General features: G+C 52.1%; 1 protein-coding gene across 2 annotated transcripts in view; it reads left to right on the top strand.

Annotated features, from left to right (window-relative positions):
- The window catches only part of LOC144946652 (junctophilin-2-like), a 54,939-nt gene extending 32,032 nt beyond the window's left edge, over positions 1–22,907 (top strand). The window contains exons 5-7 of one of the 2 annotated variants that reach the window (XM_078875713.1): positions 5,100–5,836; positions 8,392–8,508; positions 16,017–22,907. In XM_078875713.1, the coding sequence (XP_078731839.1) occupies positions 5,100–5,836; positions 8,392–8,508; positions 16,017–16,100 (938 nt within the window). In that variant the 3' untranslated portion in view covers positions 16,101–22,907. The remainder of the gene's footprint in view (positions 1–5,099; positions 5,837–8,391; positions 8,509–16,016) is intronic. The other variant, XM_078875714.1, reaches the window with a different exon arrangement.

Genomic DNA, 22,907 nt, shown 5'->3' on the forward strand with positions numbered 1-22,907 from the left:
TACCGAAAGAACCAAGAAGATGACACAGTATTATTAAGCAATATCACACGTATTTTAAAATTAGTTCCAAACTGATTTTTTTTCAACTCAAAATTGTCTGGGAGCCATATGCTGTCACCGGAAGAGCCATATATGGCTCGCGAGCCATAGGTTCCCGACCGCTGTGTTACTGTGTTCTCTGGATGTTTCGATGCTCCAGAAAGTAAGACTCACCCCGAACCTCTTCCTGGTGTCAACGCAGTTGTACAAATCTGGCCTCACACGCACACACATGAAGCATTTACTGCATCACAATACGCACCCCCAACAGTGGGTCTTATATTGCTGAGAATACGGTATTGGACTTGCAGTCCATTGAGCACAATGGACTTGCAATCCAGAGGTTCACCGGTTCGATTAGATCTTTGGATGGGGCAGTTCAAACGGTGGTGCGAATTTCTCAAATCCCCCATCGCCCCTGTCCACCCAGCGGTGTAGATGATTGCACCGTGATTGATCTCCAGGCTGCGTGTGGTGGGGTACGAGTACTGACACCTCAAGCCAGCTCGAATTGTTACCACTTTGTGGGCAGTGGACAGTCGCTGTGGTCATCATCATCGTCATATGGTAGGAACGTGGAATTCCTACCAACCACCGCCGGCTCTGGGCTGCAAACAGGAGAAGAGTATCGCCTAATGAAGACACTCTGACGTTCTAAATCATCATCACCACCGTCATCACGATCATCATCGTCATCACTGTGCCCACGTTTTCGCCCACGTGCTCGTGCGGGCGGTGGCCGGGCACCGCGGCCGGGAGAGAGATGCCCCCGCGCCTCGCCCCCGGGCTCGTCTCCCGGTGACCTTTCCTTCGCGACGTAGGCACCTGCCACCGGGCACCGCGCATGCCGACCGTGACGAGTCTGCTCCTCTCCCCGGCGTTTCGCGTGACCCCTTTCTGCCACGTGCCGCTCATTCCCGGCGCGACGTCTCGCCGGGTCCCTGCAGAGAATTCTGCTGCTGCTGCTGTGTGTTGTCGTATACTCCACGCTGCAGGGACGCGAGTGGTTTTGCGGTCACGTGGCTTTGTCGTATACTCCACGCTGCAGGGACGCGAGTGGTTTTGCGGTCACGTGGCTTTGTCGTATACTCCGCGCTACAGGGACGCGAGTGGTTTTGAGGACACGTGGCAGATATTGCAGGTGTCAAGGAAAGCAATCGCTCGCACTCTAAACTCCCGCGAGAAATAAAAAACACACACACACACACAACACTGGCACAGATGATACAATATCCAGCAGTGTGTGTATGTATGGATGTTGAACTTCTTTCATCTCAGTCAGTCGACCCGTGGCACCTGGGTCTGACCCGTGACCTACTGGCAGCGGGCGTTCGACACTTCACGTGGCCTCAACGTGCACATAGCCTGGCACAAGCGCCGTGGTGATGCCACTGCCACTTAGTGGCGAATGGCGGTGGTTGTTGTTGAACTTCTTTTGCACCGTACTGTGCAAATTGGAGGTTGCGGGGAAATGGGCTGCGCGTATACATTCACCGTGGAAATGGTTTAACTCTCTCCTCGGTAGATGAGAATTTATTTTCTCTTGCGGAAAGACTCCCTGCACCCATGGCAATGCGCAATTTTTGGGGGCTGCGACCGTGGTGACTAGAGACTTTGGCTCGACAATTAAAACCAAGCCTGTATGTTTGTATGTTGAACTTCTTTCGCACCGCACATAGCCACCCGTGCTAACCGGAGGCGCTGCTTTGATCCCTTCTTAGACCAGCACTAATAACGCAGATGCTCATCGCATGACAGTGTCAAATGAAATGGTTGTCGCAAGTGGGTTGATGGATTCACGACAGACCGAGATGATTGATGTGGTTTTTTTTTTACTTATGAACCAAGTGTGTTCATGGATTAAATTTTGATGAGTTGGCATAAACAATGTCTGTGCAACATAATGCAGATATCAAACTCCCGAACACAACCCATTATAAAACATCAGTGCTTTGAACTTATTCAAACGCAACATCAATGTAAAGCCTGCAAGGACAACAACAAAACAAATTGTGCATTGTATAAAAACAGGCGTAAACAGTGAGAGTGGAATTCAACTAAATAGACGCGTACAAACATTTCAATTAATTCGCCTTTTTAATAGCCGAACAATCTACTGCGCCAGATGCTCGCGGTGGCGTCGTGTTGGTCTCCGACGTGTTTTTGGGTTTCGCCGAAAATAATTCGCCCGAAGCTCTCAGGACGCGGAGCAAAACGTCGGACAACCCCCTATCCACAATGCGCACTGCACTGCCCGAACACGCTTGAGGGGGGAACGATCCGAGCGGGGCTCAGCGTATGCCACGGGTGAACACAACTGGTTATTGGGGGTGCTGTGTTTTTCTTTTTGACGTCGGTCAACAAAAACAAAAACTAATGACGGAAAGGGTGAAGGGAACAATAAAAAGATGAAAAGGCTGGCGGTGTAACTGACAAAGTGCCCCTTCCCAGATTCCGTTTCATGTTCGACTGTAAAAAGTTGCGCGGCTAAAACTGAGCACTGATCAAAAGCGGGCCGAGTAGGAGATGGGGTAGGGAGCTGGGAGATGGGTGGGAGGCAGTGAGTGTGGGGAGGTGGGTGAGAGGCGGTGAGTGTGGGGAGGTGGGTGGGAGGCGGTGAGTGTGGGGAGGTGGGTGGGAGGCGGTGAGTGTGGGGAGGTGGGTGGGAGGCGGTGAGTGTGGGGAGGTGGGTGAGAGGTGGTGAGTGTGGGGAGGTGGGTGGCAGGCGGTGAGTGTGGGGAGGTGGGTGGCAGGCGGTGAGTGGGGGGAGGTGGGTGAGAGGCGGTGAGTGTGGGGAGGTGGGTGAGAGGTGGTGAGTGTGGGGAGGTGGGTGAGAGGCGGTGAGTGTGGGGAGGTGGGTGAGAGGCGGTGAGTGTGGGGAGGTGGGTGAGAGGCGGTGAGTGTGGGGAGGTGGGTGGCAGGCGGTGAGTGTGGGGAGGTGGGTGAGAGGCGGTGAGTGTGGGGAGGTGGGTGAGAGGCGGTGAGTGTGGGGAGGTGGGTGAGAGGCGGTGAGTGTGGGGAGGTGGGTGGCAGGCGGTGAGTGTGGGGAGGGGGGTGAGAGGCGGTGAGTGTGGGGAGGTGGGTGAGAGGTGGTGAGTGTGGGGAGGTGGGTGGCAGGCGGTGAGTGTGGGGAGGTGGGTGAGAGGTGGTGAGTGTGGGGAGGTGGGTGGGAGGCGGTGAGTGTGGGGAGGTGGGTGGCAGGCGGTGAGTGTGGGGAGGGGGGTGAGAGGCGGTGAGTGTGGGGAGGGGGGGGGCTCAGTGCCAGAGCCCAGACTGAGGAATCTGCCGAGCGGTCGCAACTTGAGACTTCTCTCTCTCTGTCTCTCTCTGCGGACGATCCTCCCGCCTAATTAAGAGCCCTGCGGCAGATTGGACCGACTCAGAGGGGCTAATTTGACGCACTTCGCGACTGCCGGAGCTGCGCCCGTCCCGGCGGGCGCAGCGCCAGGCCGCCCTCTGCTCTCGTTAAAATCACGAAAGCGGGCTGCATCGTCTGACATTTGTTTAAAGTTTGTTTAACGTAGACTGTTGTGCCCACCGCCGCCGCCGCTCGCCACAGAGTTTTTGTAAGCCGCCCCCCCCCCCCGCACTTTTAACAAGGTCGCCGCACTACAGAGCTGGCAGTGAGGTGCGCAGGTGGCTTTGGAGGTCAGAGTTCTGATCCGGCAAACGCTGAGATTCCAGATTCCCAGGTTCCAGCCACCTCCCGTTGTAAAGCCGGGGCTCTCAAGGTGCAGCGAGTCGATGGTCTCAGCTCGGTCGTCGGTGTGACTGCACCTAAGAAAAGCGCCGAAACATTCAATTAGGAATTTCAATCGGGTTAATTTCAAGTGCCAAGGATTAAAAAAACAAAAATCGGCTCGACTGTCACGTGGCGAACATTTGTCTCGTAGCACGCAGGGCTTGTGGGGGAAGCATGCCCGAGCATGTGGATGGAAAATAAAGGGTGACTTGATGGTATCTCAGAAGCAGTTTCGTGAAATCTGCTTCCAACGGTTCCATTCTCTAAACCCAGTGTGATGACGCCGGCACTGCTCGAGACCCGAAGGGACACTTGGTCTCCTGACAGGACACTGAGAGCCCAATGTGAGTAGAAGGGCACGGGCACTGCCACGTGGCTTAGCAGTGACCCATGACCTTTCAGATCCACAGTTAAACGGCAAAACATTCACGGTCGTCATCGCCACCATCAGCATCCCACCTCCTCCCGAGTCCATCATCATCATTAACATCACCTCGGAAATTGCCAAAACACGTCTCAACATTGGCACCACATTGTGGAGAGTCAACAAGTGTGAGAACGAGTCCCCACCAGGACGTCGAATTCCCGCGTCTGGCTCAGAGCCCCCAACAGTGTCGCTCCGCTGCCCCAAGATTTAATTCGAGCATGCAGGCAGTGTCACTTCAGCTCTTCATATATGGCCTGGATAGTACTTGGATGCGTGACCACCGCCACCACCACCACCACCACCGCCATGCACTTGAGGTATCATAGGCATTCGCATGGCTACGTCGTGGGCAACAGAGGGCAGTGCAGCTAAATATATTGCTGTACTGCACTTCTGTGTTCTCTCGTCGTTCATCCATCCCATTCGTCAACGCACACCTGCCAGCGTGGTAAAGTACGGTCAAAAAACCCTCATTACCGCGTGGTATGGAGAGGCCCTCGGCCAGCAGTGTGCTGACTTCTGGACATGTGAAAAAGATCTTTACAGCTCATCAGATTCCTCCGGCATAAATAAATATTCTGATTCGGCCTGGCACACATGATACAATATCCAGCAGTGTATGTTTGTATGTTGAACTTCTTTTGCACCGTACTTGGCCAACCGTGCAAATGGGAGGTTGCGGTGGAAATGGGCTGCGCGTGTACATCCACCGTGGAAATGGTTTACTCCTCTCCTCGGTAAATGAGACTTTATTCTCTCGTGCGGACAGACTCGCTGCAGCGATGGAAATGCGCAATTTGCATCTCTGTCTCGGCGCTGCCACCACGGTGACTGGGGCTTTAAAATTAAAACCCGTCCTCACTCCCGCGGCTCTCTCTGCCTGCACGCCAGGACTGGAGTACCACAAGCAGCGGATCATGCGCGACGCCGCGGACAGCGACGACCACCTTCCGGCGCTGCCCGAGCACGCCGACGAGCATCACGGCGGCGGCGGCGGCAGTCACCACGACGAGCAGTCCAGCCCTCGCTTCTGCCGCCAAGACGTGACGGCCGACGGCACGCCGGTCCACACGCCCCCGCCCAGTCCCAGGTCGGCCGCTCGCGCCGTCGGCGGCGGCGCCGGCAAGCGGCGGCTCGGCTCCGGCTGGAAGGAGGGCCGCAGCCACCACCTGACGGCGTACGAGTCGGCCACGCAGGGCCTCCAGCGGCGCGCCGGCGGCGCCGAAATGTTCGCCGACTTCCACAGCTACCCCGTCGCCACGGTGACCGGACCGCTGCCCGACGACTTCGAGCAGGAGGAGGAGACGCCGTCGCCGGTGTCGCCGTTCGCGATGCGGCGGACCCCGTCGCCCGTCCCGCCGCCCATCGCCGCCAGCACCCCGAAGCAGGACGACGAGGACGAGGAGGAGGGAGCCAACGAGGTCGGGGTGGGCGCGCCGGACGAGGAGGGAGCGCGGGAGGACGGAGGATCGCCCGCGGAGCAGGGAGCGGCGACGGCGAACGGAGCGCAGCGCCAGCTGCAGCGGCGGCAGCAGCAGCAGCAGCAGGCCGAGGTGGTGACCCCGGATGGGTCTGTGGAGCCGGAGGTGGTGGTGGAGGAGGTGGTTGAGTACGTGCAGTCGGACCAGGTGAGCGAGCGAGCGAGCGGGCGGGGGGGGAGCGAGCGTGTGCCCGAGTCGGGAGCTGTTTTTCTGTTTCAATTCTCACGTGCATGGCAGTGGTGCTTACCTCCTTCCAATCGTCGCCCAGAGTCAGTCGTGGAAATTGCACGTTCCTATGGCGAGGGGTCAGTTTATCCATAGAACCACGGTTGACCTTCAACAGAACGGTACTCGTTGATGCAAGTTCAAATCCCGAGCGGGAATTGAACTTGCATCCTTCCAATTGAAGGCCACATTTTCTGCCTGACCTCGAGTTTCTCTTACTCGGTTCCTCTCAACCTACCGCGGTGCGTCCCAGCGAGTTTACTCGCTCACCTCCTATCACGTGCTCATTAGGTCGTTGCACGCTGCACGCGCCTGCTGATTGCTAAACACATCCCAAGTGATGTAGAGAGTGCCGATTGAAATTAAGATAGAGGATGTTGCGTACGCGTGCATGCGTCCGTGTGCACACGTGTGTGTGAGGCCCGTGTGATGTGGGATGTGTTTAACAATCATCAGGCACGTGTGGCATGTAATGACTTTGTATTTGAATGGGGGCAAATTGGTGAAGTCGGGAAGATGAATGAGGTTCGAGAAGGCCACTGTGCCACCCAGTCAGTTAGCTCATAAGAGACGGTTATTGAAAATGTTTGACAGCTGCTTGAGATGCAGTCACGTTTAGACGTTACATAAATCCCGCACTTGTGTAATTGTATGAAGTCGCCAATGCTCAAACGAGCACTGGGCGGTGTTCATCACAACAGACAGCGTTGACACTGGTGGTGGAAATTCCACATTCCTATGAATTATCATGACCCCCCTCTCTTTCTTAATATAAACAAGATAAAGGTGCAATCCTGCAATTGCCTGCTCACGCCACTGCTGCCAGTAAGACCTCCACTCCTGGAGGGAGCTCTGCAGAGTCTCTGTGGTGTATTTGGCCTATTCTTCCACACTGTCCGGACGTCTTGGAAGAGATTGGAGCGACCCACACTTTTGCCCACCGCATGCGATCTGCTGATTGGCCAACTCTGGTATACCTGCTGGGTGGACACATGCGGTAGGGCGGGCGGAGGTGGGGGGTGATTAAAATTAAGTTGCACAATTGTTTTCACTTCCGCGCCGGTAAATCGAACAAGCGAAAACCTCCGGATCGCAAGTCCAATGTGCTAACCATGGTAACCGACGGCAGCATCTGTCTCTCTGTCGCGTTAATTTTGTTCTGTGGTGCCCTCGCTGCTTCTCTGCCGTGGCTTTGGGCTCACACGCAAAGTGAAAGCCCCTACTAATCGGGAAGTCTGTAAAACTCACAGCAGGACTGGCAGACGTCGAAGGAAACAAAAGCGACCCCGCCTCAACCTGCTCGCACGTGGCACCATGGCTAGCTTACGTCTTTGAACAGATCCGAATTGTCGTGATCTATCCACTGCTGAATGAAGGCCTCCCCAAAGCCGTTTGGCCACCTCGCACGATTGGATGGTTCAGTCTTGCCGGTTTCATTGTCCAGCCTTAAACTTTCAAAATAAATTGTCATCAATCTTTCCATCATTGGTTGGATGGCAAGGGAAGCGGGCAACGGACGATACAAGAACAATTCTTTTTTTTTCGGACCGAATTTTTAATTCAGCGACGGGAAATTTGTCGCCCCGGTTTTTATTGCAGTCTACGCATCTGGAAATCAAAATGTGTATTTAGACTGGAGGAATTCGTTGAGCTATGAAGATCTTTTGTCCACAGATGTCCAGTATGGTTGGGTAAGCATCCTTTTTTGCTCACTGGCGGAGACCTTAAAATAATTCTAACCTGCACCGCTTCAAAAAGATTACTTCTCTTCATGGAGTGAATATATCAGTGTAGATTATTTGATGGGCTTTACTAAAACGGGCCGAAATTTTTCTCATTCATCTCTTTGTAAAACAGTGAGCAATTTAATATATGAATACTCATTTTGAATATACTGTACATGGCAATTTTACATTTCCCTGGGAAAACCTGGCAAGATCCTCAGGCAAAAGTCATGAGACTCGGTGAGTCTTACCCTGGGCAAACACGCATAATTATAGTGATAACACTGCTACGATACTAAATAAATGAATAGGCGCATGTGAGCCTCTCTCCTTTTCTAGTGCCTAGCAAACTACTTGCTCCAGCTGCATCTTCTGTAGGTGAACCACCACTGCCCCGGTGCCCAAGTGCCCCAGCGAGTCCGGATTTCAGTGATAGACGATGCGAGGTCTGCGAGTGGTCTTCGTCGAGAGGGGGGCGACAGAGCTGAACTCGCTCCGGCGATCTCTCGCCGCCAGATGATTAATAATAATAATAGTTCAATTTGTAATGCGCGCAAATTTGCGGCCGCAACTCAGAGGCGCGGAGTCAAGCTCCGAGTCGCTCGAAAGCGAAGAAGATATCAGAAACAGAAGAAAAAAAAAAATCGAAAAACCTCCCACCATCTTTCATTGCCCGGAAAAAGTAAAAAAAACTAAAAATTTCGTTAACCGGTTTACGGCTGTGTCTCGTTCACCGGGTGTGTCCGCTCGCAGGGTCCCGCGCCGCTTGTACCGCCCTGGCTTATGAGTGTAGCATCTGGGCTCAGCTCAGGACCCCTAGGTGGCCTGGGCAGGATGGCAAGGCGCCTGCACAGAGGGGTGGCCTCAGAGGTAACGTCGTGGGTCTGGAGGGGGGGGGACACCTTGCACCAAAGGAACTCCCCACCCCTTCCCCCCCACTGTGAAATTTATTTATTTCGCGAATGTCTCATTTTAATTTTCTATCCCCACCGCCACCACTCCCCCCCCCCCCCACCACCGCCACTTCCATTGAACGTAATTTAATTTTGATATTTATTCGAGACATCCCATTGCTTTAGCTGATGCCTCCACCTCATCCGTCCGGTGCCATTAAGTCAATGCACAAGCCACCCATGTCACGGTTACACCGGCCAGAGTTGGCAAACGTAAGTTATTTAATATTCTTAGGTTTTTTCGGTAAAGTCACGTAGGTAAAAAATTTAAATTAATAAAAGTTAAATAAAAATAAAATAAAAATCACGACGTTTCGGAGGCAACACAAGCTTCCGTCTTCAGGTGGAACTGTCACAGCACGATAGCACGATATCTGTATCAAGTAGGTTACTTGATACAGCTGTCGTGCTGTGACGGTTCCACCTGAAGACGGAAGCTTGTGTTGCCTCCGAAACGTCGTGATTTTTATTTTATTTTTATTTTACTTTATTAATTTTAATTTTAATTTTTTACCTACGTGACTTTACCAAAAAAACCAAAGAATATGAATCCTTGCAGTCACGAAAGCTTCAAATCTAGAAGTAAATTATTTGACTTTACTTTTGCCGGCCGAGTATGTTTCGGTGAGCAATTGCTGCGTCGAAACAACGGCGGCAGGCATTGCTCGTGAATACAATGAGTTAGTTTGAATTAAAAACTATATATATAATCAAAAAGAAACATTGGCTGTTGAAATAGCTGCTTGTGTAGATATGCACATTCCCTTTCTTCCGCATCATTGGCGTTACATTTTAATTATCCCTCTATTGCAAAACTCATTGGTAATGGTAATTATTCCGAAATTGATCGTTCTCCTGGGCCCATCTTAAGTGCAATGCTAGAGGGTGGGGACTTCCTGTTTTATTTTTTTACGTACGCAGCATAAACTGAGAAAGAAAATTCCGAATCTTGTCGCGTAACATCTGCAATTGATTTGAGAAAACATAATATCCACCGTTTATTTAATGAATGCAGACATTGAATCATTCCCTCACGGAGTTGGCACTTCAGATTTTGGGACGACGATTCAAACGCTCTCCGCCGTGGTTAAATTCCACATTGGCCAATTAATTGACTGCCTGGTGATGAGATTCGCAGGGATGGGGCGGCGAGCAACGACCGAACGAAATAGCCGGCGTAATTAATGCCCCTCGACGAGACGCCAGTCCTTGCGTGTCACGGCCGTGCTTTGGCTCAGGCGAGCGTTGGTTACCGCTGCGGCTTAGGGATTGCGCCCCGATTTTTGGACGAATCCAAAACAAATTAATTCTCAAAAATCGGGGCCTAGGCATGACATTTCGAATTATTTTATATTTTTTTGTTCGTTTCTTGTTTCCGATTTCAGCACGAGGTCACAGGAAATTACACAATTTGTACGATACCGCTTCTGCGCTTTTCCCTGCTGATGGAAGCGTCGCGTGGATGTCGCGTGACGTCACTATTGTTAGCACAAAGACACGTTAAATCATTATTACTGAAGGTAAACATTCTTAAAATCGCGCCTACGTACGAAATTTCCAAAATCCTCCCAAAAATCCCTCCCCGCAAAAAATATCCCAAAAATGTTCCTGAAAAAAATATCTAAATTAAAAAAACTGGCATTTTACATCCGAAACTCATCCCTAAGCATGGCGCTACCCAGGGCCACAGACTCTGTGGCGACGACGATGCCTGAGCGTGCGTACGTGCGTACACGTTCACACCACGCGCTCACCCACTCTCTGTCTCTCTCTCTGGTGCTCTAACCCGCACGGCACTGCGTCTCGCCCATTGCCGCTCGTGCTAAACATTTTGCATGCCGGCTGACACCGCCCGCTACTACCACCATCGCCACCGTGTGTGTGTGGTTCGCTTGCGCGCTGGTACGCACGCACGCACGCGCGCGCGCTTGCAGTGTGAAGCTGTGCGTGGGCGCGCGTGTGATTCGCGTGCGGTTCGAAAGGAACGCGACGACGTTTTCTCTGGTCGCGATTCGCGTGGCCCGTTGCCAAGTGCTCGTCGTTTGTTTTTCTGGTCCAATTTTGGCCGAAACGTGCCGATCGCCGCGACACATCAACAGCGGTACCAAATTGCCGAGCCGGTGCGTTTCAGCCGTTCTGCTGACGCGTCAATCCGTCGCTTCGGTTTTTCCGCGCGACGTTAATTGATGACCTGATACGTGGTTACGTAACAGGTGATGGTTGACCTGTAATATTTCAGTTAGAATTCGTCTGCTCCGTTGCATTTGTATGTGTGGGAGGTGGGGGGGGGGTGGTTCATTTTGAGGATATTGTGGTTGCGTCAAACAGCATTTGCTCACCTCCCAAATCTGAGATAAAAGCATCTCTCTGTATATGTGTGTGCGCAAGTGTCTTGGACCTCCCCTAGGTCGACTCGGCCTAAAATTAGTACCTGGTGCGATGTGTAAAAATCATCGCCACTGGGGAGACAAAGGCGGTCGGGCGCGGTGCTGGCCACCCACCCCCCCCCCTCGTGTAACGTGCCAGCCTCACTGACAGCACTTGCCCCAACAGGCCGTTCAGGCTATACGGGGGATCTTTGCTTTTGTCTGCAAGTGTGTATGTGTAATTGTATACACGAGTCTGTGTTTGCGTGTGTATTCATGTATTTGTTTATCTACCCACATATATATCTGTGTTTGCATATTTATGTGTAGGTCTGCATATGTGTGTGTTTGTACGTATGCACGTGTGAGTGAGAATGTGTATGCGTGCGTCTCTTTATTTCCACTCGTAGCCACATGCATACGAACTCTGAATCTGACGAACCCTCTAATGGGATCACCCACGATTATAATAATGGGTTTTGCAATGCATGGGGACGGCTCACTTGGAAGGGGTCACGTAAGCTCCGTGAGCGATTAACGCCACTGATGGGATCGCTTTCTCGCCATCGCCGTTTCACGACAAGGGGGAATGAACGAACGAAAGAATGAAATCTATTTTTTTTTGTTAAACCCAAGCCGGCCATTGGCTCGCTCGCCGGCGAGCATCCGCCCTCTGCCCCAAGTGGCGGATGCGGGGTTGCCATGACGACCGCTCTCGGTTGCTGTGGATACGCGAGAGCAGTGATAACTCGTGGCGGCGGCGGCGGCTAATGGGAAGCGACGAGCCGGGGAGCAATGCTCAGAACCACGTGCAGCAACCGCTCCCTCCAGCACTGCTCCTTAGCACCCACCCCCTCCCCTCCAGCGCCCTCTCCCCTCTAGCGCCCACTCTCTCTCTCTCCAGCACTCTCCCTGTCTCTCTCTCCAGTATTCCCTCTCTCTCCAGCACTCTCCCTCTCTCTCCACTACTCCCTCTCTCTCTCTCCAGCACTCTCCCTGTCTCTCTCTCCAGTACTCTCTCTCTCCAGCACTCTCCCTGTCTCTCCACTACTCTCTCTCTCTCCAGCACTCTCCCTGTCTCTCTCTCCACTACTCCCTCTCCCTCCAGCACCCTCTTGTTTTTACGATCAGAGGAAACAAGAAGATGCTCGGTGTAGTCGGCACTTTGATTCGTTCATCATTTCGTTATTTTTTAATGCTTTCATTTATGTTCTCCCCCCCTTCTCACTCTCTCGCTCGCTCTCTCACTCACACTCTCGCTCGCTCTCTCGCTCGCTCTCTCGCTCGCTCTCTCGCTCTCTCGCTCGCTCTCTCGCTCGCTCTCTCGCTCTCTCGCTCGCTCTCTCGCTCACTCTCTCGCTCACTCTCTCGCTCTCTCGCTCTCTCTCGTTCTCCCTGTCGCTACAACAAGTGTTGCATCTGCACGCAGCCCTTCTCGCAGTCCAACGACCTCCGACAGGTAGCTCATATCTGCATTCAGAGCTCTCCATCATCTGCCACTAAGCACACGGCCTCCTCCAGCGCCCACTGCTCCCTCTCGGTCTCTCCACTACTCTCCCTCTCTTTCAAGACGCCCCCCCCACCCTTTCTCCCACCAGCACTTTCCCTCCCTCTCTCTCTCTCTTTCTCTCCAGCACTTTTCCCTCTCTCCTCTGCACTCTCTCTCCAGTGCCCACGTTGTTGAATCCTCCGCCTGCCAGCCCTGGCCACCGCACGCCGTGCCCCTCTCGCCCGGGGGTGGTGAAGCGAAGGTTCGCGTGCGACAAACCAACCTGACAATTAACTTTGCACGGCCCGTGGCCGTGCGGGCGAGGCCTACCGCTCAGGAAAGGGCCCGCAAGCAAACTATATTTATCCATCAGCACTCGCGTCCTAGCCGCACTAATCAGGTACCGGGGGGCGGACTATGGTCGACCTGGCAACACCACCACTGTTTCTGTTTTTAGCACGCTCGGTCACCTGTTGTCTTTCACGAGCAGTTCTGAGCCCCGCTCAGTGGACGCTCACGAGTCCTAGCCGGATCAAATTTTAATGTCAACTAATGCGTGGTCGCCCGCCAAAGGCGTGCGAAAGTGTGACTCGCCCCCCTCCCCCAGTAATGAAAAAAAGGGGGCTGCCCACCTTGGCCAGATCAAACTCAATATCCGCCGGGCACGGACTCAGAACCGTCAGAAAATAAAATGCAATTCAATTTGTTTAAACACGCGAGGGTTCAGCGGTCAAGAGAGATGCCAATCACGGTGTGGTCGACGATAAGCAGGTGGCAGCCCGCTGGTGCGTTGTCATTCGGCTCCGGCTCCGCGACACCGCCACCCCCAAACCGACCCAAAGTCACCGTGGCCACGCCGGCCTTATTTAGGGGCAGGGACGGCGCGCGAGTCCGGGACCCATGGCGTCAGCGGCGGCTCGGGTTGCCGCTGAAAATAACTGGACGTTGTGTCCCGCCCCCCCCCGTCCCCCCCCCCCCCCGACCGGCAGCAGAATGTTCCCTCTCTCACAGTGGCACAGAACCGGCCTCCGGGACCCCCACGGGAGGAGGGGCGGGAAGGGGGGCCGCGGGCGATCAGAGATCCCTTGCGGCAATTAAATTATTCTAATGAGATGTGTGCCGTGATGTTTTTTTTACCAAGTAGATGGGTTAACTAATAGCGAGGGGTTATAATTGATCGGTCGTTAAGTGGTCGATTGATCAGTAATCGCACAATAAATGCTTCAAAAGAGCAATCGGCAAAACCCCTCCTTAAGTGAATCTCCTGAAAGCCGCCGGTGGCTTTCTTGGAGAGAATTCTGTCATAAACGAATAGATTCGTCAATTAAACTTGCACGTGACAACACTAGCTTCCTGCCTTGGCCAGACGCGACTGAATGCCGCGTCGGTCACGAGAGTTATTTGACCATACTTCACCAGTGTGGGTTGGTGACGTGAGGAGCGGTGGTGGGAGACGGTGGCCAGGACAGGACCTGTTCAGATGCCACTCACCACTGACGTTAACCACGTGACAGGAATTAAACTAAGGTCGCCATGGCCTTGGAGGAGTGCGCTTCACCAATGCGCCACCGCTTCACCCAACCCAATTCATATAAATACGAAAATTATTAAGTTTCGCACGCACAATTCGATGTATATATGTATGTTGAACTGTTTTGGGAGTGGTAGTGTAATGGTAAGCTCGCTGCGCTATGAACCCAGCGACCCGAGTTCGATTCCCATTCACGGCCAACGCCGATGACGGTTATCTGAACCGGTCCTGGGACGACTCAGCCTCAAATGCGTACCTAGTGTCACGTGTAAATACTTCACCACTAGGGAGACAAAGGCGACCGGGCGTGTTGCTGGCTGGCCACCCCCTCGTGTGCCATGCTGGCCTTCATAGATGCTCGCTAACAGCACTTTCCCCAACAGTCTGTAAAGCCTATACGGGGAATCTTTGTCTTTTTAACTGCTTTTGCCACCGTACATAGACAACCGTGCTACTCAGAGGTGCAGAGAGATGCACTGTGCGTGTACATTCACCATGGAAATGGTATGCCCATATCCTCGGTACACGAGAGTGTATTCTCTCATGTGGAAATACTGGCTGCAGCCACGGTGTCACGAGCGTAAGAAATCGATTGGAATTGAGAAACCGAATACTTGATCAATTGACCCGGCCACCCCATGAGAAGATCAGCTGGGCCGCGTTCTCCCCGGGCCTCAGATCTGATGGGGCCCTCAGCGGGGACCTTATCTGGCATTTTGCCCCAGGCCTCCAAAAAAATTCCTTGACCCTGCTGTAAGGGGTCACATTTTAGTCGCTGATCTTCGCCACTCTCTTTGATTCCACGAGGCTGTTGGAAGAGGCTGTTCTCACAGTGTCTGTTGTGAGCCGCTGTGTCTACACCGGTGTTCGTGATTATAAAACAAATAAATTATGCAACAGAAAATGTGAGCTCAGTCACTTTGGCAGAAGGCAGCGGGTGGGGGGGGGCAGAGCAGGCAGACGAAAACAAAGACCCAAGTGAATCATGTGACGCTCATGAATGCCGGCCCATGTCACCTCGAATGCACCCAACCTCATCATATCTTGGAATCTAAGCATATTCTAGCTTGGATAATGTTAAACGGGAGACCACCATGCGCCACCGATTATTACGGTTGGCTACGTTCAACATACGTACAGTGCATAGGCAGCTGATGGGGCCTGCTATGTTGATTCATCCTTTGTGCAAACGTCGCTGACCGGAACGGCACTGCCCGACTTAAAACGTCTCTGTACTCCTACAGGCGGGGGGGGGGATTCCTCCACCTTTGATCTTGGAGCCACGAAGTCGAATTCAGCAACTTGTGCTTAAAGCTCAGCGAATGCCTGACGATTGCAAACCCCAGCGGCACCGACCGCCCCCCCCCCCACCTCGAGCTAAATTTGTGGCTCGCAGAATGTGGCCCTTGTCTCGTCGAGAGCCCCCAAATGCCGCAGAGCCCGAGTTGACACGGCTGAGTGGTCGCGCCTTTCACCGCTTGTCGTCAGATGTTCACGGATCGAATGCGGCTGGCCACCCTGGTAAATACTGTGGGTTTGGCGCATTAATTGTTAAAACAGCGGGTATTGAAGGTCTCGGTGTGCAATCCTGAAATGGTGTAGGTCATGTTTGCCAACTACATTTATCCACATTTTACGATATAGCCACGAATTACCTTGATTACTGAAAAAAAATCGGTTAAAAGCACGTGGCAATATCGCCCCTTACTCGCGGATTATACCCACCTGTGAAGCACAGGCTAGTGCAGGTCGGTCAAGGGGGGTTGCCCAGGACCAGGCCAGATATCGACCGCCGCTGATGTTAGTCATTTCCGGGAATCGAACTCGGCTTGGGTTGGCTACGCGGCACATTGCGCAATCCGCTCCGTCACCGCTCCACGTACGCCACACCTAACACCTCGGGCTCATTGAAACGGAGCAGTGCCAGTGGGCAATGTGAGAGTATCACAATAAACCGTGACGCTGCAAGTAAAACCAACGTTGCAGGCTGTGGTGCTGACCCCTGGCACGTGTGCGGCACGGTGCGGTTCTGTCCTCAGCAGGCACCGGACGCGGTGCTCGTCGCGCTGGTGGGGCTGCTGGTTCTGGGCCTCGCCATCCTCTTCGTTCACCTCCTCACGTGAGCTCCCCTCTTTGCCGACGAGGTGAGGGAAGCGGCGGTGAGGAGGGCGGCGCCTACTCCCGAGCTCGACACTCCGTGGGCGATGGCACCTGCTGAGGAGGGTCGCCACCTCGAATTTCGCCGCCTCGCCACCACCATCACCATCACCAAGTTCCCCCCCGCCGCCTTCCCACAATGCCCTCATATCCCACGAGCCGACTTGCCGTGGTTGGCGGCGCTAGGGTAACGAGGTGTGAACTTTGACCTCTGCGATCACCGGTGCAACGGAGTGGAGTAACAAGCGTGGACTTTGTCGAGACAGCGAACAAAAAAGTGCTTTTGTCTTATCACGTTGTTTGCTCTCTCGTTTAATTTCTTTTCTGCGTGTGGTTGGGGAAAAAAGTTAATTGGGCATGGCGTGGGTGCTTGGGGGTGGTGGGAAAGCACACATCTTAACAACAAAAACGAAACGGTCTTTCCCGTTTAAAAATCGTGGTAATATTTTTGCAGGATGGATAAAGATGAAAAAAAAGAAAAAAATTGAAAAAATAAATGTTGGTTGGTTGAAAGAAAATTTGAAGAAAAATGAAAAGTCGCGAGCAAATCTGATGTCTCAAAACAGCATCGGCCATTTCACACATAGGTACAGTTTCCCAACAGAGACGTTTTCTTCCATTTTCTTACAACTTTCTGCTAAAGTCTATTTTTTTGGAACGAAGAAGTTTAAATATATAAACGATTGCAAATTGATTTCGTATCTACACCGCGTGGCATTTCGGCATGTGCATTTAGTATTTATACAGTGTCCGTGGCGAAGGGACTCTTAGCCGATGTTGTTGTCGGAGCGTGCTCGGTGTTATTCACGTATTATGCATGATGCAAGTGCCCTCCCGAAGCAACCAGCAAAGTTCACGCGTCGATTTACATGAAGTGCCAGTTGTGTGCACCCACGTGCAGTCACTGCTTCACGAGTGCCACCTCCCTCGGTGGTGGCGCCGCCGCAGAACCGGCGGCGCGCTCCTTGTGCTCGGGGTTGCCTCGATGGAGCCGTGCGGGGTGAGGTGGGGGAGCAGAGGGGTGGCCGAGAGGTAGCGCCGGACGGAAAACGTTTTGGGCCAGGCGACACACGTCACGACAAACAGAGATGCGTTCGTGCCTCGCGCGAACCTCTTAATCCTCCCGAGGAGGAAAGTTTCCGAGCTATCAGGGCATGTAACAATTCACCAGCCCCCCTCCCCCCGACCCCCTTACACCAACACCTACCACTAATTCTGCTCCTCCACTAATCCGATCAATTGTCACGATGCAGGGTAGGCGAATTGATTGAACAAATCAATTAATCATTCTCCCCGTTCGTATCGTCCCAACGTTTCGTGATTTCACCGGCGTACTTTTATTTTTGCCGCGATAGGCTAAATACACTACGCGTGCTACTTGCATAAATTTCACGCGGTCGATTTGTTGACGCATGTACCACGAGTGTGAGGATCGACGTTGGCAATCGACTGATCGATGCGTCGTTACGTGCCAGTGTCAATTCACCTCCTCTGCATGCCTGCATTGGCCCTGGCAACAAACGCCCACAGAGTGGTCGGCTCAGTTTTGAATCCTTTCCGTGTTGTTTTGTTGGGTTGTTTTTCTAATCCACGCTCAAAAAAACAACGGGAGAACATTCGAGAGCAGAATTATTGGGATTCTTAGGGCTTCTAAGTGGTTGTGGCGCAGAGTGCCAGGTACCCAAATAGAGCAATAAACAAAACAATACGCATTGTAATGACACAGCATCTGAACTTGTAACTTTACATTCGTGTCAACGTGTATTATTTTAACGGTGCATGTCTATCCGTGTCCCTTGCTCGATTCCAATGTCTGAGTTTTATATTTGAAGGGGCCCTTTCACACTGAATCCTGAGACCAGGTGTTGCCAATTGGACTTCACAATTAAAATCCAAAGTGCCTTCGTGGATGTAGGCGCCACGGTGGCGAGATGTTAAATACCTCGCCTGGTATACAGGAGGTGATGGACTCGATCCTGACCCTGACGCCTGTATATTTGGAACTTGCATGTTCTTCCCGTGGTCGCGTGGACATTACTCCCAGGTCCTCCGGTGAATCTCTCCACATTTATAATCAGTATCACACGTTTAGAGTATTTGGCTGCTATAAATTTCCACATGACATCGTTTGTGGCCAGGTCGCTTCAGAAGAAGAGCTACACAGCATCAGTCTGGCCTTACCTGATCAAAAACAAGTTGACCCCATACCCCTAATCCGGAGCCGCCGGAGGCTTCGTACTGATCCTCCCGGGCCCAGGCCGTCACGAGGCACAGCCGCTGTTCTGCGACAGGGCACCAGGGGAACACGAGACACCGCCCGCGTCCTGCCGTGTCAAATGCCACGGCCTCCACGCTAGTGATGAACGTACCGCAATGTGTGTCCAGAGTTGGAGGCAGCCAGCAGCTGCGAAGAGGAGTGTGGTCGCGGGGGGGGGGCAGACGATGATATGAGGTGATTGGGCAGAGAGGTGAGGCAGATCGACGAGATTGTTCTTAAGAAAGTGGCCATTGGCAGTGGGGAGGAGGAAGGTCTTCAGTCTGGACTTGAAGATGCGGTGGGAATCGTCGGCAGTGTAGTTGGCACAGCCAGGGAGATGGAGTCACGGGAGCCACCATCCTCTCTCTCTCTCTAGGCAGCGTTGTTCCATGAGGTCGCGCGATCTCTCAGGGCCTGGAAAAACAACGTTGCGTGGTTCTTGATCGCAAAACGAGAGCCCCACCGGGTCTCAGGACTCTTTTTCAGGGTCTGTTTGGTCATTTATTTGTATTTGTTATTTTTTGTTTCGATCGAAAGGTGCCAATGAGAGACGTACGTCGCGGTTCGCAACACTAATCTGGCAGCGGTGCGTGTGTCAGTACCGTATTTGAAACAAAACAACAACAAAATCTCTTTGTCCGGGACTGTAAAACGATATCCAGCGCGGACATTTCCGCAGCCACGCGTGGTGCAAGTGTTGGTTTTCTGGATCGGGCTACCGTCTTGCGGGCATCTTCAACGAATCGTGTGCTGAAGTCGCCAGCAGCGGGCAGGTGGTGTTAGCCCGAGAGGAGATTTAGGCTCGACGCGTGGCCTAACCCAGAAGGCTCGCACTTGGGTGAGCGTTTGGCTTTGCGATGCCTACGGCCTCGCCGGGTGTTTCGATGGCACTGCAGTTTGTTGCGCCGGGAGCTCTCGTGCAACTTGCGCCAGTAGGATTCTCCTGCCTTGTGCAATCGCGACCCCTGCCCTTCACGATCGCCGACCTCGGTCTGGCTCTGTCATCCCGAGGCACGGCCACTGGTCCCGAAACACCCGTAAGAAAGCGGCGGTCAAGCCGCAAGGTACGGACTCTTCTGGCCCTCGTCGGCCCGTTGGCAAATTTGCTTTCATCCCTCGGTATTCGGTATTGCTGACGGATCGCTCGTACGTACGTACGTACGCGTGTGGGTACGAGCGAGGCGTGTGTTTTGTTGGCGCCGCCCGCGCGTCGAGACTTTCGCCCGCTATGTCTGAACCGCAACAATCACGCGGTTTTGTCGGCGCGGCTGTGCCATCCTCACCGGCTGCACGTGAAGAGCACGTTTGGGTTAACGAGACGCCGGGAAGCGCGGTGTTTCGCCCGTTGCGCGAGCCATCACCTTTTCGGCTGCGTGGCACGTCGGCGCGGAGAGAATAGTGCCAAATTACCGGTGTGCTGCAAGCTGTTTAACACCAAGGTAGCTTTACGGACGGTCGAATTTCCGGCGTTTCGCGTCGGACGTTTAGTCGCACGACAAATTGCATGCTTAGTGCCGCGCCGCGCGGCCAAGAGGACGCGGCGGGTGGTGGCTTTTAAACCGGCGGCGCCCGTCGGCACGCCGCTCTGCGGGCCCGTGAGAAGACGAGGACGTCGCGGTACTAACCCCACGTGCCGCACGCTGCCCTCTAAACGTGTCGCTGCGCACTGGAAGTTGCGGTGGGGCGGGGGGGGTGGCGATGTCTTGCGTTTGAACCGTGCGAAGTGCGAATGAACCTGTGCCAAGACTATTTTGGTAATTGTCACCGGTGGTACAGACGCAACGTTCCGTAGGCGTTCCCCCCCCTCCCTTTTTAAAACGAAGCGTTGCCGCACATCCCGCCAAAAAAAAATGTCACCCGCGCCGTGACGTCCGTTCAGGTCTGTACCGGTTTATATTTTTCACTGCAAGTCGAATTTTATCGAATGCTTGCATCCGTGTTGCTTCTGCTTCGGTTAATATCGCACAGATGCTCACGCGTTAAATTTGATATAGAAACCTTTGCACCGTTAACGAGTTCATGTTAGCTTAAGCAAGTTTTATTATTTAGTGTATGCTCCAGATTATTCTTTTAAATACTGTATATTGGTCATATTTTGACTGACTTCCTCTTAATTGCGAGTAATTAAGGGAGGGCACTACGTGAGCCGAGTATTTGACCTATTTTCCGAGCATTGTTCGTGTAAGTTACATTTTCGCTAAATAAGTGAGCGGTTTCTGACGACGCCTCTGCCTGAACGCGTAATTTTACATCACGCTCCTTGCAATTCGCTAAACTGTTGTAACATTTTTATTTTCCACGTGTTTTTCACGTGGTATTTCCAGACGGTCATGTAAACGCTGGATAAAATGAACGATTTTTTTTTCGTCTTGAATTTATGGAGTTGGAAACAGCATGAAATGTGTTTAAACAAGAGGAAACATACATTTTACATGTACGGTTCACAGAACTAATGAAGTAAAAAAACGCATGGCCTCCTGTCAATCTATTTAATAATTTATGTAATTTAAATATGTACGGACAAAATTATTTAATGCATGCATTATAAATAATAACTATATTTGCACCCCCACTAACCCAATTGGATTGTGATTTGATGGTGTTGGAAATATCGTTGCATTTTGTGCTTAAGTCATTGAAACCCTGCGACTAACAAAAAATAGTTCAGCTGAATTCGTTTTTTGTAAACGCTCATCTGCACCGCACGATATTATATTAGAGAAGTGAGCGTCCCAACTCGCATGGAATTTTCCCCGTAGTAGAAATTCGAATGTGGTCGAAAGCCGGTGACCAAGATTATTTTAGTAATGCTACTTTTTGTTAAATCAAAACTTAGTTTGGCAGTAGCGTATATTCTACTTTTAGAACAAATGTTGTTAAATGAAGGAAATATATTTGAAAAAAATCCAAAAGTTATTTGCTTTTCTTTTAATCTTTTTTTTAAGGAAAGCCCGCGCTATTCTTGACATGATCGTACCCGAGGTGTAATGCACACCTGGGTTTCGTGCGTATTTTACGATTACAATATCTCTCGACTGTCACTTACATTGTCTCCATCGTGACATGCCTTAAATAATTTTCCCCGAATCGCAATGCTTACGCACACACCTCTGAGATCGGTGCCAGCAGTACAGCTTCTGCTTACGATCCAGTTGGTCTACATCGTCATCATCATCGTTGTCGTCGTCATCTCTCTCCAGAGGTCGCAAACGGGTTTTGATTCCTTACCCGTACCCGGCCGCACCAGGGTCGCAAACGGGTACCCGTACCCGTACCCGGCCGTACCCGTACCCTACCTGTACCCGGCCGGGTACGGGTAGGGTACGGGTATCGGGTAGTACCTGATTGCGACCTCTGGGATGAAGCCATGTTGCAGGCGCGGGTGGGTTGATTCTAGGAACTTGAATTGTGAGAAGAAACAAGACGTTGGGAAATGAGTGACAAACAGTTACTCACCAGTGACTCACGGTCTACCCGTACCCGTACCCGGCCGGGTACGGGTAGCCGGGTATCGGGTAGGGTACAGGTATCGGGTACCCGGTTGCGACCTCTGTCTTTCTCTCTCTCTCCGTTAACATTTTGTCCATTCCACGATAACGGAACGACAAGCACGTCGCGGGCAATATCGGACATCACTAGCCGTGGACATTTTCAGCGTCGCACCGTTCTGCTGTATCAGCACTTTGAGACTTCACGAGACACGGCCAAAAGGCCACGCCAACGGTAACATTTCCCTCTCGTCAAAACTTACGCGCCGCCCTGTGCTGTATTGTCGCTTTTATACGCCCGTTTGTGCATGTCAATTTGACCCAGATAATAATCAGTGACACGGACGAATTTTCTAATATTATGATTACAATCACCGGTTTATAAACATTCATATTTAGTGCAGTTGTGCATGGTTTGTTTAACACGTAGGGCTTTCGCGACCAATATTATTCATAATCAACGTTTTTGGGTTTAGATCGCGTTATTTATAAATGTGTCGTAACCCTCCACCACCCGACACGGCCAATCAGTAAAAAAAAAAAGTGTCACGTTGACAAAAGACAAAATAGTTCACTGCTTTAGCCCACCGGTGTGTTGAAGCGTGAAACCAATCTGGCGAATTGCCCGATGATGCTGGATGCAATTACCAGCGAAACGTCGTACTCAAAAAAAAAATTTGTAAATGTTATGGTTTCACGCTTCAACACACCAGTGGGCTAAATCAGTGAACTATCAACGTGACACTTTTTTTTTACTGATTGGCTGTGTCGGGTGGTGGAGGGTTACGACACATTTATAAATAACGCGATCTAAACCCAAAAACGTTGATTATGTGCATGGTTTATGATGCAAGCCAATGTGGGGTTTTCGTTCCCCCTGACGGTTTTACTAATATCTTGATTAAATAATGTTTCGCAGCCCTTTGTCGATCCATCGCTGAATTAAGGCCCTTCCACGACACGTTGTTCGTCGGGAGTTGTTTGACCATACTTCACCATGCTGGTCAGTGCGGGTTGGTGAAGTCGGG

Source organism: Lampetra fluviatilis, chromosome 42 (genome assembly GCF_964198595.1).
Source record: "Lampetra fluviatilis chromosome 42, kcLamFluv1.1, whole genome shotgun sequence".
Taxonomy (NCBI): Eukaryota; Metazoa; Chordata; class Hyperoartia; order Petromyzontiformes; family Petromyzontidae; genus Lampetra; species Lampetra fluviatilis.